Source organism: Monodon monoceros, unplaced genomic scaffold, assembly GCF_005190385.1.
Source record: "Monodon monoceros isolate NGI ecotype Baffin Bay Population unplaced genomic scaffold, NGI_Narwhal_1 Super_Scaffold_12, whole genome shotgun sequence".
Classification (NCBI taxonomy): domain Eukaryota; kingdom Metazoa; phylum Chordata; class Mammalia; order Artiodactyla; family Monodontidae; genus Monodon; species Monodon monoceros.
The window spans coordinates 105,783,165-105,797,960 of NW_021703768.1; the positions used below are offsets into that span (position 1 = coordinate 105,783,165).

The 14,796-nt window shown below is 37.8% G+C and overlaps 1 protein-coding gene across 2 annotated transcripts in view; it reads left to right on the forward strand.

Annotated features, from left to right (window-relative positions):
- The first annotated feature begins 693 nt into the window (after nucleotides 1–693).
- The window catches only part of PRRC1 (proline rich coiled-coil 1), a 40,902-nt gene continuing 26,799 nt past the window's right edge, over nucleotides 694–14,796 (forward strand). Inside the window, exons 1-6 of one of the 2 annotated variants that reach the window (XM_029218520.1) lie at nucleotides 694–718; nucleotides 5,408–5,543; nucleotides 6,644–7,033; nucleotides 9,313–9,473; nucleotides 12,033–12,135; nucleotides 14,427–14,590. In XM_029218520.1, the coding sequence (XP_029074353.1) occupies nucleotides 5,429–5,543; nucleotides 6,644–7,033; nucleotides 9,313–9,473; nucleotides 12,033–12,135; nucleotides 14,427–14,590 (933 nt within the window). In that variant the 5' untranslated portion in view covers nucleotides 694–718; nucleotides 5,408–5,428. Of the gene's footprint in view, nucleotides 719–854; nucleotides 976–5,407; nucleotides 5,544–6,643; nucleotides 7,034–9,312; nucleotides 9,474–12,032; nucleotides 12,136–14,426; nucleotides 14,591–14,796 lie in introns of those variants that run through there. The other variant, XM_029218519.1, reaches the window with a different exon arrangement.

A 14,796-nucleotide genomic window follows, 5' to 3' on the forward strand; every position in this document is an offset into this window, starting at 1 on the left:
AAAACAAGTTTTTAATGTGTTTACCTCTCAGTTTAAAAAGTGCTTTCGTATGTCTTATTTTAACTCTGTTACCTGCTTGATTAGAGATGGCAAACAATATTATTCCTATCTTACAGATGGAATATTGAGACTTAGGGAGAATAAGTGACCTATACAAGGTCCCATGACTGCTCAAGTGGCATTAGGGCACTCCTGGACCTAAACAGGACTTCTGATTGCAAATTCTTTATATTCCTCCATTGCACTCTATTCATTGATTTATTTAGTGTACATTATTGAGCACCGACTTTCAGGAACGGTTTTAAGTGCAGCACGTAAAGTTAAGAAAGTGGATAATCTTTGATTTTCCATTTAAAAAAAAAGAATGTGTAATACATGAACTTTGGGGGGGAAATCAGTATGGTAGCTGCCACCGTGTTATCTCTCTTTCTTGATGCAACCGCTATTATTTGGAAATCTTTGAAAATACATAGGATAAGTCTCCCGTTTCCGGAGCAAGGTCCTTCCTGGAGGCGGGGACTGGACTGGACGACCCGGGCTGGTTCATCGTCATCCCCGCGGGCGGCCACGGCACAGAGTAAGTGAGCTACACCCGGTAACAAGGGTTCCATTCTCGCGTACGGAGGTTGCGGCGTGGAAAGTTGGGCAGCCCTGCTGGAGAATGCTCCTAGAGCTGGGCAGCACCCAGCCCTCCGGGCAGGATGATCTTCGGCCCCAAGTACTCCAGCACGTTAAATTTGCGGCCACGGGTCGGGGATCCTGGCGAACGAGACGGGGCGGGGCGCGGGGCGGGGCGGCGCGCGGCCGACGTGGCAGCGCAGGGAAGTGCACCTACGGTGGCCATCTTGGAGGTGGGGGCGTGCGCGGTGAGCGGTTGCTTGCATCTTGCTCGTCTTGTCGTAGTCGTAGTCCTACAGCTCAGCCTCCGTAGTCCTCGCTTTTCACTGCCACGCAGACACTCTCTCCGGCCCGCAGGTGAGCGTCAGCCTGGCAGTAACGCGGGTGTATGCGGGCGACCGGACGGGACGCGGGCTCCCAAACCGGCGCCCAGGGGCGCCGTGGTGCGAGGTGGGTGGGCCGGCAGGCGCCCCGAGAGCGAGGGTAGTTTGGGAGTTCCGCCGTCGTGCAGTCCGGGCGCGGGTCTTGGGTGCATGCAGGGTTCAGGGTGCGCTTCGAGAGGCAAGCCGTTCCCGCCGCGGCTTACACGGTGGGTGCGGCCCGGGGGTCTTATCCGGCACTTTGCTCCAGTTCCGGGACCGGCGCCGGCGCCCCGGGCTGTTTGGCTCCACCTTCCACCTCGCTGGCCGGAGGGGAGATAAGGAGGCAGGAGCCCATTGACCTTAGCTCGGCCCAGCCCGGCCTGGAGACGTGGCAGAGCTTGGGGGGAGGCGGGTACCGCCTGGGAGACTCCTAGGTCAACAAACGGGGACGGGCAATGGGATGTAGCTTCCTTTCCCGTGGGTTCCCCCATCGGTGCCTAGCGCCGCTCCAGAGGGCTTTTGCACTGTGCTGTCTCTTTGTTCGTTCCTGGGAACTGCTTCGGGCGAGTTTGCCGGATAGCCTGTACTGTAGATTGGCAGAATTTGTCCAATCCAAGAGAGTTTTTGTCATTCCAAGTAGTTATTTTAAGAGACAACATGTAGATTTCTGCGAACGTGACGCATTTTGGCATTCCAGTCTTTTCCCTGTACAGCTGCTATTTTGTCAGTGAACGTTTATGGAAGTTATTTTGGTATAAGAAGTGGGAATGCAGAGACAAAACTCAGACCTTCCTGTAGCAGTGCTCACTAAAGGGTAGTAGAGATTATCTTTTGAACCGGTAATCAACAATAATAATCGCTTTTAACAAGCTTTTACATTTATCAAACCTTTTCTTGTATCTTTATAAGTAGCCACCTACTTTTTTTAACAGAAGAACCAAGACACAAGCAAATTGGAAGATCAGTGTCGGTCCAGAGACTGAGGACTCAATTTTCCAAGCCATTTCCATCACTTTTTTTTCTATCACTTTTTCTTTAATGCTGATACATTAATATCCTTTTTGTGTCGAGAATGAGCACTAGAACCTTTACCAACTCTGACATTTTGCTGTTACTTTTATCACAAGAGCTTTTCTTTAGTAAAAGGTATTATGTTTATGCATCCAAAATTTACCCAATATTGTCATTAAGCCAATTCTCAAATAGTACGGCTTTTAAAGACAGAAAGAAATTGACCAATTATTCCATTTTATGGGTTGTATTCATTGTACAGGTTCTTTTGCAAATGCATTCATTAATATTTATGTTTAAATATGATTTCTTCTAATTACTGTGAGAATTGGTAGTATCTGTAGGAGGAAGATGAATAACCAGTAGAAAAATGAGATGAAGAAAAGAGGTAGCTTTATCAGGGAGTGATAAAGCCCCCAGAAGGCCATTCTGTCCCTGATTATCTTCGTCTGTAGGGATTGAATGAAAGGATTTTGCTTCCCTGGATACCTGTTTTCTACTTACTGCCATAGATCTTTCCTCTGCATTCACAACAGAACTTTTTGAAAGTGTTGTACGTATTTGCTTCACCTCACACACCTCAGTCCAGTTGAAATTGGCTTCTGTCCCCACTCCTTCTATGGAAACGGCTCTCACTAAGTTTTATCTCCAGTTTGGCAAATCTGTTGACTTTTTCATATATCATCCTATTTGTCTTTTCTGTAGCATTTGATACTGTTGCCCATTCCTAACTTGAAACACTCTTCTCTGGCTTTTGGACACCACAGCCTCCTGGTTTTCTTCGTATCTTTCTGGTCTTCCATTCTTCTCTGCAGGCTTTTTTTTTTTTCCTGGGCTCTTCCTCAAGGGTTCGTTGGGCCATCTTCTTTTTTCTCCTGATCTTCTCATATAATCTCTTTTCAGCACATGACTTTAGAGACTATCAGTAAACTGTTGAAGCCCACATTTATGTGGTTGCTGAGCTGCAGACCAAGTCACCGATACTTGGACGTTTCAAGGAGCTTGAACTTAGCATGTCTAGTATTAAATACTGCATAATCCCTCCTCTCCCAGGATGTCAGACATACACCTTGACCTCCTCCAGTGTTCCCTGTCTTACTGAATGGCACCACCATCTCTCCAGTTGTGCAAGTCATGCCTCTCCCCCTCCTGGACCCCATATCCAGTCAGTCACTGAGTGTTAACCACCTAAACATTTCTTGAGTCTATCCACTCTCTCCATCTCCACTATCATCACCTTAGTCTGGGGCCAGATAACTCTTTCTTGTGGGGGCATCCTGTGCATTGTAGGATTTTTAGCAGTATCCCCAGCCTTTACCTACTAGATACCAGTAATACCCCCTAGTTCTGACAACCAAATATGTCTCCAGACATTGCCAAATGACCCTTGCGGGGGAGAGGGGCAGAATCACCCTCCTCCACTCCCCATTTGAGAATCACTAACCTAGGATGTTATTTGAACTACTTCTATATCCTTCTTAATGGTCTCTCTGCATCTACTCTGACTGCCCTGTGGCACAAACTGCATACTGTGGTCAGAGGAATTTTTCCAAAACACAAATATGAATGGCCAAAAGCTGGAATCAGCCTAAATGTCCTTCAGCAAATAAATGGATAAGCAAACAGTGGTACAACTATAAAATGGAATACTCTTCAGCAGTAAAGAACCAACCATTGATATATCCAACAATTTGGATGGATCTTAAGAGCATTCTGTGGAGTGAAGAAAGCCAATCTCAAAAAGTTGTGTGCTGTATGATTCTATTTACGTAACATTCATGAAATGAGAAAATGGTAGAGAACAGTTGGTTGCCAGAGCTTATCGTTGATGAGAGGGTGCGACCAAGGAGCAGCATGTGGGAGTTTCTTTGGGGTGATGGAACAGTTCTGTGTCCTGATTGTGGTGGTAGCTACACGAGTCAGTGCATATGATGAAACTTCATAGAACTACACACACACACACACGTGAATGTAAAAACAGGTGAAATCCAAATAAGGTCTGTAGTTCAGCTACTCGCATTGTGCCATTGTTAATTTCCTGGGTTTTATCGCCGTAGTCTAGTTACGTAGGATGCCATCATTGGCAGAAACTGGGTTTAAGGTACTCATGAAGTCTGCTCTATTTTGGCATCTTCTTGTGAATCTGAAATTTCTTCAAAAAAGTGAAAAGACCCAATATGTCATTCCCAGTTTGAATGCCCCACAGTGACTTTCTGTTCTTAAAAGACCCGACTCTTTAATTTGGCTTATACGTGTCAGCACAGTCTGAGTTCCTCTCCATGTCTCCGGTCCTCATTATTCCTTTCTGCTGCATGCGTTTTCTTGAATGTGTCAATGTCCCTCAACCTTCCAGGGCCTTTATACCTTCTCTATATTCACTTTTTCTGGCATGTGCCCTCTTTAGCTCCTTTCCCTTGCCTAATTAAATTCTGATCGTCCCTCAGATCTCAGCTTATATGTGACTTCCTTGGGGAACCCTTTTCTGTCCGCAAGTCAAAACCATATTCCCAGCGAGCAGAATTGTTCCTGCTCTCAGAGCACATCATTCAGGCTATAGTTCATTGTTATGTTGCTGTCATTGTTTGACTGTCTCCCAGACTGGACTTTAAGTATCCCGTTTGTTTTGCTTACACTGTATTTCCAGAGGCATCAGTACAGTGCTTGGCAAGTGGTTGACCGTTACTGAATATTTGTTAAATGAGTAAAAACTTCAAAAACTTATTTGGTAGGTTTAGAAGTTTTGATTTTATACTTGAGGCAGGCTTGAAAATTTGTAATTTTTAAGGAAGTTTTCCCACATTTTGTAACCCATTTTTGACTGTTAGGTCGGAATGCTATCTAGTGGCATTTTTGCTACAGTTAAATTTTCTAAAACCCAAGACATATCATTTAGCCATTATGGGGCACATTTTAGAATGTAAACTAAGAAAACCTGGGAATTGAGCACAGTAAAAAATTTTTTTTTACTGTTAACAGGAGTAGCCCTCGTACACTGCTTAATGAGGAGAGAGGAAGTGTTTCAAGAATACTTTAAATAACTTAATTTTATTTTAAAAGTAATAGTGACTGGAATCTAGATATAAATCTACCATGCATTCATGTGGCAGAAATTAAATTAGTAATTTACTATTTGAAATATATTGGGTAATTAATTACTTAGTTAACGTAAAATTATTTCTCAGTAATGGAGTAGGTGTATGAAAATGTCTCAGATTGTTTGCATGCTAAATATTCTCACAGACTATTTCCTTAGGAATTTTGACAAACCCTTCACCTGGAGATAAGTGGCATTATAAACAGTAAAGACAGACATCTGTCTGTTGATTATTTTAAAAAACTATTCTCTAACTATACAAGGTTTAAAAATATACTTTTTATTACTGTGTAATATTTATTACATTTTAATATTTTTACAGTTTTACCGTAATTGAAGAAAAATGATGGAAGAGAGTGGAATAGAGACAACACCACCTGGGACTCCTCCACCAAGTTCAGCAGGACTGGCTGTCGCTGCCACAGCGGCACAGCCGTCTTCCCCCCCAGCCCCTTTAGGTACGTGCAGTTGTCTACCATCAGTATGTTTTGAGGTTAGTCAAGATCCTGTTATCTTTTCTCAGAGTCATTTAAAAAAAGCATAGAGGCATACCTCAGAGATACTGTGAGTTCAGTTCCAGACCACTACAATAAAGTGAATATTGCAATAAAGTGAGTCACATGAATTTTTTTGTTTCCCAGTGCATATAAAAACTATGGTTACACTATACTGTAGTCTGTTAAGTGTGCAATATATTATGTCAAAAAAAAGAATGTACGTACCTTAAGTAAAAACTTTGCTAAAGTATTCCTTAAAAATGCTGATCATCATCTGAGCTTTTAGTGAGTTGTCATCTTTTTGCATTAGTAACATTAGAGATCACAGATCACTATAACAAATATAATAATAATGAAAAAGTTTGAAATGTGAGAGTTACCAGAATGTCACACAGAGACACGAAGAACAAATGCTGTTGGGAAAAATGGTGCTGATAGACTTGCTTGACACAAGGGTTGCCACAACCCTTCAGTTTGTAAAGCGGAGCAAAATAAAATGAGGTGTGCCTGTATATTAAAAATTCTGTAATCTTTGCCAGGATGAAGGGAGATACCTTTTTTAATTTAAGCCCAAAGACAGAAAACATACATATTTTGCTTTATCCTAACTTTCATTTTTTATGTTCATACTGACTAGAAATCATCTTTGTTATGACAGAGATATCCTAAAAAGTATGTGTTAGCTTTGTCTAATGTTCTGTGACTTTGTGGTGATTAACCTTCTGACCAAAGTTTGAGCCTTAAATTGTGAGGTTTTATGCTCATATCAGCAGGGATGAAAAATGGCTTTATTTTATTAAAAGCACATCACAACAAACAAAAACACAAAGGTCTGCAATACCATAACTTAATTTTACATATCTGCTGCTTTTACTGATGGGAGTTGAAAGTCATTTGCACTCAGTCATAGTCGTATATTTCACATCACACATTTAAAAATAACTCTTGGGATAGGGTCTGTTAAATTTAAAAATTTTCCAAGAAGACAATAATGAGACACTTTGAAAACTAAGTGAAAAACATTTCACTGACGCATTTTTTTCCTGCCCTCCTTTTTCTAGCTGCGGCCAGCGCTTTCTCTTCTCCAAGCGTGTCCTCTGTGCAGCCCCCGCCGCCACACACGTTCTCCACCCCTCAGCAGTCCCTGCCTCCTGTGAGGCCTTCGCCACCCTTGCCCTTTGTGCCTCCTTCACCGGTTCCTTCTGGTCCTCCACTCATTACCTCTTTACCACCTCATGTTTCTCCACCAACTGCTGCTTCCTTCAGTAACCCTCCTTTATCCCACTTCCCACCTTCCACTTCTGCCCCAAACACTCTCTTACCTGCTCCCGCTTCGGGTCCTCCCACATCAGGATTCTCTGTCGGCTCAGCCTATGACATTACACGAGGACATGCAGGAAGAGCTCCCCAGACACCCCTGATGCCGTCTTTTTCTGCACCTCCGGTGACAGGTAATTCTCTCTCTCACTGATACTTTGAAACAAGTGGCTATGGTGAAGTTTGTTTTTTTTTAACAGCTTTATTAAGGTATAATTCACATACAATTGAACCCTTTCATGTGTACAGTTTAATAGTTGTTACTGTATTTATTGAGTTGTGCAGCCATCACCAAAATCAATTTTAGAACCTTTTAATCAGCCCCAAAGAAACCCCATACCTATTAGCTGTCACTCCCTACTTCCTCCCAATCCTCATGGCCCTCAGAACCACTAATCTACTTTCTGTTTCTATGAATTTGCTTATTTTGAACAGTTCATATAAATGGACTCATAATATGTGTCTTTTGTGACTTAGTGTAATATTTTCAAGATCCATCCATGTTGTAGCATGTGTCAGAACTTCCCTTTTAAGACTGAATAATATTCCATTGTATGGATATACCACGTTGTGTTTATGCATTTCATCAGTTGATAAACTGTTGGGTTGTTTGCACTTTTTGCCTATTGTGAATACTGATTCTGTGAACCTTTGTGTGCAAGGTTTTATGTGAACATGTTTTCATTTCTCTTGGGTTTATACCTAGGTGCAGAATTGCTGACTTTTTTTTCCTGGAGGGTTTTTTTTTTTTTAATTGAAGTATAGTTGCTTTATAACATTGTGTTAGTTTCAGGTGTACAGCATAGTTATTCAGTTATACATATATCTATATTCTTTTTCAGATTCTTTTCCGTTATAGGTTATTACAAGATATTGAGTAGAGTTCCATGTGCTATACAGTAGGTCCTTGTTGTTTATCTGTTTTATATATAGTAGTGTGTATCTGTTAATCCCAAACTCCTAATTTACCCACCTCCTTCTCCTTTGATAACCATAAGGTTTTTTTGTATGTCTGTGAGTCTATTTCTGTTTTGTAAATAAGTTCATTTGCACCATTTTTTAGATTCCACATATAAGTGATACCATATGATACTTGTCTTTGTCTGACTTACATCACTTAGTATGATAATCTCTAGGTACATCCATGTTGCTGCAAATGGCAGTATTTCATTCTTTTTTATGGCTGAGTAATGTTCCATTGTATATGTATGTATGTGTGTATATATATATATATATATATATATATATATATCCATTCATTTGTTGATGGACATTCAGGTTGCTTCCATGTCTTGGCTGTTGTAAATAGTGCTGTGCTGTGAACACTGGGGTGCATGTCAGAATTGCTGACTTTTGAACAGCTACCAGACTATTTTCCAAAGCAGCTACACCGTTTTACTTTCTCACCAGCAGTGTATGAGGGGTCCTGTTACTGTGCATGAGTGTTTCATTCCCTTTTCCTTGATCTCCAGAGCTTCCTGTTTTCATTTAAATTATTAAAATAAAGCTGATGTTACTTAATATATGATTTTTATATGATATAAAACTTAGTACATGATTAGTATGTGGAATGTTAGACAGAATTCGAAAATTTTGTCGTAACATTTTGTGCAGTTATAGAGAAACATCAAGGTGAAGTCTGAGAGTTTTTTTAAAAGCTTTACTTAAAAAATTATTAGGACTGAATGGTCCAGGGAGTAGTTTTATTTAGCCAGGTAAAAGTTCAAAAACAAATAAGCATATGTGCCAGAAGTTGGTGGAATTGGACTATTTTATTTTCTAGGTCAGTTACACCTACTTTTCCGACTTCCCAGGAATGGTTATTGGAAATCAATATCAAAACTTCATCCTGTCATATTCTGCCTATTGTTTCTCATTTTAGGAAAAGAAACAATTTTGTCGTGATTTTATAATCCAACTTGGCTTGTCTACCTTAACAAATAAAGATTTTTCTAGAGTACAAGTATGACACCCACATGTATGTGAATTTTTTTTTTGAGTTAAAATAGGGTATGTGGATATGTTTACTAATTTTTACATGCTTTTTGTATGATGGGCTTGAGTGCTCATATCAGCTATTTTTATGCTTTAAAGAGATCCAAACTATAGCTGTCTGCATCCAAGTGCTCATAGGGCAAACATGAAGTACTTTTGGATGTATATTTTCTGTCCATTTTCAGGGCACTTGGTGTAAGCTTATGAAGAGGGAAAGAAATTTCTTCTTTGGAATTTTGTATATTTTATAAAGGTTTAGGTGATTCTTTTGAGCTCATATCTCAGTGTTGAAATGCCTGAGTATATAGTTACATTATTAAGCTGTTTTGAACTACTCATCTCATATGTTGTATCTTCTTTTTATAGGAAATAGTTTATGGAATAAATTACATATATTAACATTTTTGCCATTAACTAGGTATTTTGCCAACTCCCATTACTCAGCAAGCTGGTTTGACATCTCTGGCACAGGGAACTGGAACCACATCAGCCATAACTTTTCCAGAGCAGCAAGAAGATCCTAGAATTGGTAGAGGGCAGGATGAAGCATCTGCTGGAGGACTCTGGGGTTTCATTAAGGTAAGGGGTGTTTACTTTAAAAATCACGTTTAATTTTTTAATTATAAAACTAACAGATATTCGTTAGAGAGAATTTTGAAAATACAAAGAGGTGTAAGGAAAAATTAAAATACCTTTTATTCTTATTACACTTTTTCTATAGTTCCTCTATCTTTTGGATGCGCGTATCTATGTAAATGTACCTCTTTTTTAGTGAAAAGCAAACTGGAGTAGTGACACATGGACACAATTTTGTTGTCTTTACCTAGCGTGTATCATGAACATCTTCCCAGCTATAATTCTTCAGGCTACTTTGCCCAACATGTCATTGCATTTATTTCCCATGTTTTATTTCACTTACCTGTTATTGGCATTTTCTAATTGTAATTCTTATTAATTAAATTATGATGAGCACTCTTGTATGCCAATCTTTATGTGCATCTCTGTTTTATCAGAGTTAATTCTTGGTAAATGTCAGTGTGGACATTTTAAAAATTACTGATACATATTGCTCTCCAGGAAGGTTATACCAAGATACACTGTCATAACATCATTCATTTGCCAGCAGTGATTTTATTATTTGAACTGTAGTATTTTCTAATTTGATAGGCAAAAAAATAATACCTTGTTTAAATTTGCATTTCTTTGTTACTCAATTTGCACTTTTTTTAATGTGATTTTTGGCCATTTGTATTTTTATTTTGTGAAGTCTATATTCATGTTCTTTGCTCAGTTTTGAATTGGGATGATTTTCTTTTTTAATGAATTGATAAGAACTCTTAATGTAAGAAGAATATTTTATTATATGCTATCATATGTTGCAGTAGCCTCCATTTTTATCTTACATTTCAACTTTATTATGCTTTATTGACACAAAGCCTTCTAAATTTTGGGGAGTCATGTCTATCAATTTTTTTTTCAATTTTTTTAAATGTTAAAAATGACATTTACCTACTATATTATATGATTATTTTTTTATGATTCCTTCTAATTTTCTTGTGGTTTCATTTTTTTTACTTACCAAGTTGATATAGCTGATACTTACTTTACTATATTATATGAGGTAGAAGTCAAACTTAATTTTTTTCCAGCCACTTAATCGACTGTTCTAAAATCATATCCCAGTGATTTGATATGTTACCTTTACCTTAGTTACTAAATTGTGTGTTAACCTCAGTTTCTGCTCTCTGTATTTTATTTCACTGCTTTGCCTGTCCTTGCAACAGTACCACACTATTTTAATTATTGTAACTTTATTTATTACACTAATATTTATTGAAAGCCTACTCTGTGCTGAGGTGGGGATGAAGAGTATTCATAGATGAGTCAGATAGAAAAGTCAATTCTGAGTCTCTGCATTCATAAAGGCAGATCAGCATTTGGTTGTGTAAGTTTGCTGTTTTCAAAATTTTTCTTTGCTGGTCTTTTCTATTTATTTTTCTTAATGAATTTTAGCATCGCTTTGTCAAGTTCCCCTCAACATTCTGAGGGTTTGGCTGCAATTTAATTACACATTAAACATATTTTTAAATTGGTAGCTGGTTAAACTGATTTACAGCGTTTGAGTTTTATGTATCAGAAAGATGGCATTTTTCTAAGCTTCTTTATATCACTTTGTGCTTTTTAAAGGTCTTCTTTATGTAGAGACTGTCACTTCTTTTCCTGGTTAAGAGCATGTGTCAGCATGTCAGTTACCAGTTGTAATACTCAGTTCAACCCTACAGATCTTGTAAATAACTCTTCTAATATTCAGCATAAGATGGGTGGACAGTCTTAAATATCAGTGTTATGAACTCATCTGTTTTTCTGAATCTCCTTAGTTTAATAGTAGGTTGGGACAGGTGGAATCATGGCCTGTTGGCCAGATGCCATCTCTAAGTCTCTTTGACTGTGGAAGAAGCATGGATGGAAGGAAATACTCAGATCTGGTTCCTTCTGTTTAATAGTGTGGTTTTAGGAATTCAGAGGACTAGGTCTGGCTTTATTAAACAGGAGAATTTGGGAACAAAACAAATAGGAAGTAGGAAAAAAGAAACTTTCATAGAACAGAGTATTCTTTATTAAGGTAATAAGTAACTCTGGGAAATAAAGATAAGAAATGTTTTTACTGTTTTTATTTTTATATTAGGGAACAAAATATGAGTCTTCAGAGACATCCAATTACAGTCTTTATTTGGGACCTTGATGGACAAGTTTTGCCTAGTCTTTTATATAGATAAATAAATAAATAGTAATGAAATGAAATAAAAATATAGGTATACATAGAAATGAAATAAACATATATATATACACACATACATATATATACAATAAACATACTTCCCAGGCCAGTGTTGCTCGAAGTGGGGTCAGTAGATTGCTGTCAATCTATGATGAGATAAGAAGAGAAATTGAGAGGAAGCATTTTGAAATTTCATAGCAATTTGACATTGCCATAACCTTAGTTTTCTTATATTTTACAAAAGTATAGGTCTGCAATGCATTGGAAACGTAAAAAAAATTTTTTTTTTCCTCACCATCCGGTGATCATGGTGTTCTTTGCTTAGAATGAGTATTTACATGTGAATTTGTTCTGTGCAGGGTGTGGCTGGGAACCCTATGGTGAAATCTGTGCTTGATAAAACAAAACATTCAGTAGAAAGCATGATTACAACGCTGGACCCTGGCATGGCTCCATATATCAGTATGTACTTAAAATAGAGCAGCATCTGCCATATAAAGTATGTGCTCATGTCAGCCACTGAGTGTAATCCCACAGGTCTTGTAATTAGTGAAAATCCTCCTATATTCTCACATTGATTGTCAGTCTTGGTTTTGATACTTTTAGTTCATCTTTTTCTTAGTCACCATTAAATAAATTTTGAAAACTTCCCAGCATGAACTTTGGAGGAGTAAAAATGATTTGAATTATTAGTATACTTACTGATTTTAATTATGAATATGGTTAGTGTTGCTTTATATGAATTTTACCGTTCATTGTTGACATTTGAAGTGTTGCTTTGTTCATATTTGGTTTTGACATTTCTCCAGTTATCTATTTTAATTAAATGTGTTTATGTGTAACTCAGGAATAAAATTTTTATAGGCTGTTAATCTATTCACTGATAATATGTCATTACTAGATTTGTTGGGAAAGGTACTTTAATCACCTTTGAACCCTCATTACCAAGAATCCTCCAGACGGTTAACTGGAGGATTAATTTTTTATGTACATATCCAGTAAGTGAAATAACATAATCTCTTAGCAGGATTTGTGACCAATTATTAGTAATTCTGTTGAAGATAACAGTTTAGCGGCCAAAGCTATGCACCAGGTACTTGAACAGAGATTTTCAGTAGCAATAAAAAGTTAGTAGCTTTCTAAGTCTTGAGTCTGTTGGTAATTGTCTAGTAAATGTCAAAGGGCAAGACTTAATAATGATAAGTACCATTTATTAAATGCTTGATCTGCCAGATACTAATTCCCATAAGAGCTCTGCAAGCTAGTGTTATTTTTCTCAAGTTTTAGATGAGGAACTTGTGTTCAGAGAGCTTTATTATTATCCTAGGTTACACAACTTGGTGGAGCTAACACTTAGCTTCTTTGCTTCCCTTTAAGTGGAAAACTGAATCAAAGAATTAACTCAGCTGAATTGTCCTCTGTGTTTGTAATTGCCAGGGTTTAGAAATTGGACCCTACCATATATACTGATTTCATATATTCATAATAATCAAGTTTGACATAATTAATGCAGTATATTTGTTCTTCTCTTCACAAGCTCTTATTTTTAGTGAGAAAAAGAAAGCAATTAGTATTTTTGGAGCTCTTGTTGTTTTAATGGGTGCTGTGTTAGATGGTGAAATCAATTACCTTATTTAATCCTTAGAGCAAGCCCTGTGAGGTGGCAGGAATTTTTCTGTGAGGAAACAAGCTCAGTGACTTCCCCAAGGTACCGAAGCTAGTAAGTGATAAAATCGGGACTCAAACCAAAGACTTTTCTCAGGCCAGTACTCTGCATGACATCCAGAAAAAGGAAAATAAAACGGGGAGAGAAAGATACAAAATAAAATTTCTATTATTAGAAGATATAATAACATATAATCTTCATTACCTATAAAAAGCAGTAATACTGAGTGTGAAAAAGCTATTGACAGGCAGCAAAAATGAGACCATTTGGATCTAACAAAACTCTAGTAAAACTTACCATGTTTTTATATAAATATTTTAGAAATCACCATAACAATTTCAAATGTATCAAGAAAGCACAAGAACTATTAGAAATGGACTTTAACACAGTTTCAACATTGTTTTGATTAGCTCTCCCTTTATAATCATTAAAAGTGGCATGAGTCATCACAAAAAACTGAAAACCTTTTTGAGCTGAAGCCTAATGGAACAGTACTTAGCTAGATAGGGTTAAGAGATATGTCCCACATGGAGGAAAAAAAAAAAAAAAAAGAAAAACATATAGTCTTCCTCTTCTTTCCTATGGTAACCCTTGCTTTTAGGTTTTAATAATTTAAGAAATTCCAGTAAAGATGGGATCTGTGGAACATTGTTTCAATCAGGAAAAAAGAAATCCATAATAAAAGCCCAGATATTTGGAAAATATTTTCAGCTGTTCCAAAAGATACTTAACTGAGGAAAAGCATTGTTTCTAGGGCAAAATATTTCACAGTACAAATAGCTTTCTTGAGAAATCTCAGAGTAAGATGCCATTAGATGACAGGGTGAAATGTGTCTGCTTGCATCAGGCAGTGTAGTGAAAAGATACAGACCTAGATTTGAGTCCTGACATCATCGCTAAGTAGCTGTGTTACCTTGGGTGAGACCTTATCAGCCTCAGTTTCCTCAGCCAATAAAAAGGTAATCTATAGCTTGCATTATTTTGCCAGGTTAAGAGTAATTTTGTAGTAAAATGTTAATGCATGGTAGTAATTATGAGAATTTCATTATTTTAATTTGGAATTGAAATTTTCTTCTGGTCTTTGTAGAATCTGGAGGTGAACTGGACATTGTAGTGACCTCAAATAAAGAACTAAAAGTTGCCGCTGTCCGAGATGCCTTCCAGGAGGTCTTTGGCTTAGCTGTGGTGATCGGGGAAGCTGGGCAGTCCAGCATTGCCCCACAACCAGTGGGTTATGCAGCTGGATTAAAAGTGAGTAATGAGCATCTTTTTCAGGATACAGTAGCTTGCAGTTCACTTTTTAAAATTTCTGATGATAATCCTATGGTCTATATGGAGCTTTTGGGTTTTTACGTACTGAAATATTGATTTGGTTTTTAATTAGACAGTTCTGTAGTGTTAGGAAGACACAGTGGAGTTTTAATTTAAAGAAACCTAAAGTAGGTTTTGATTATCCG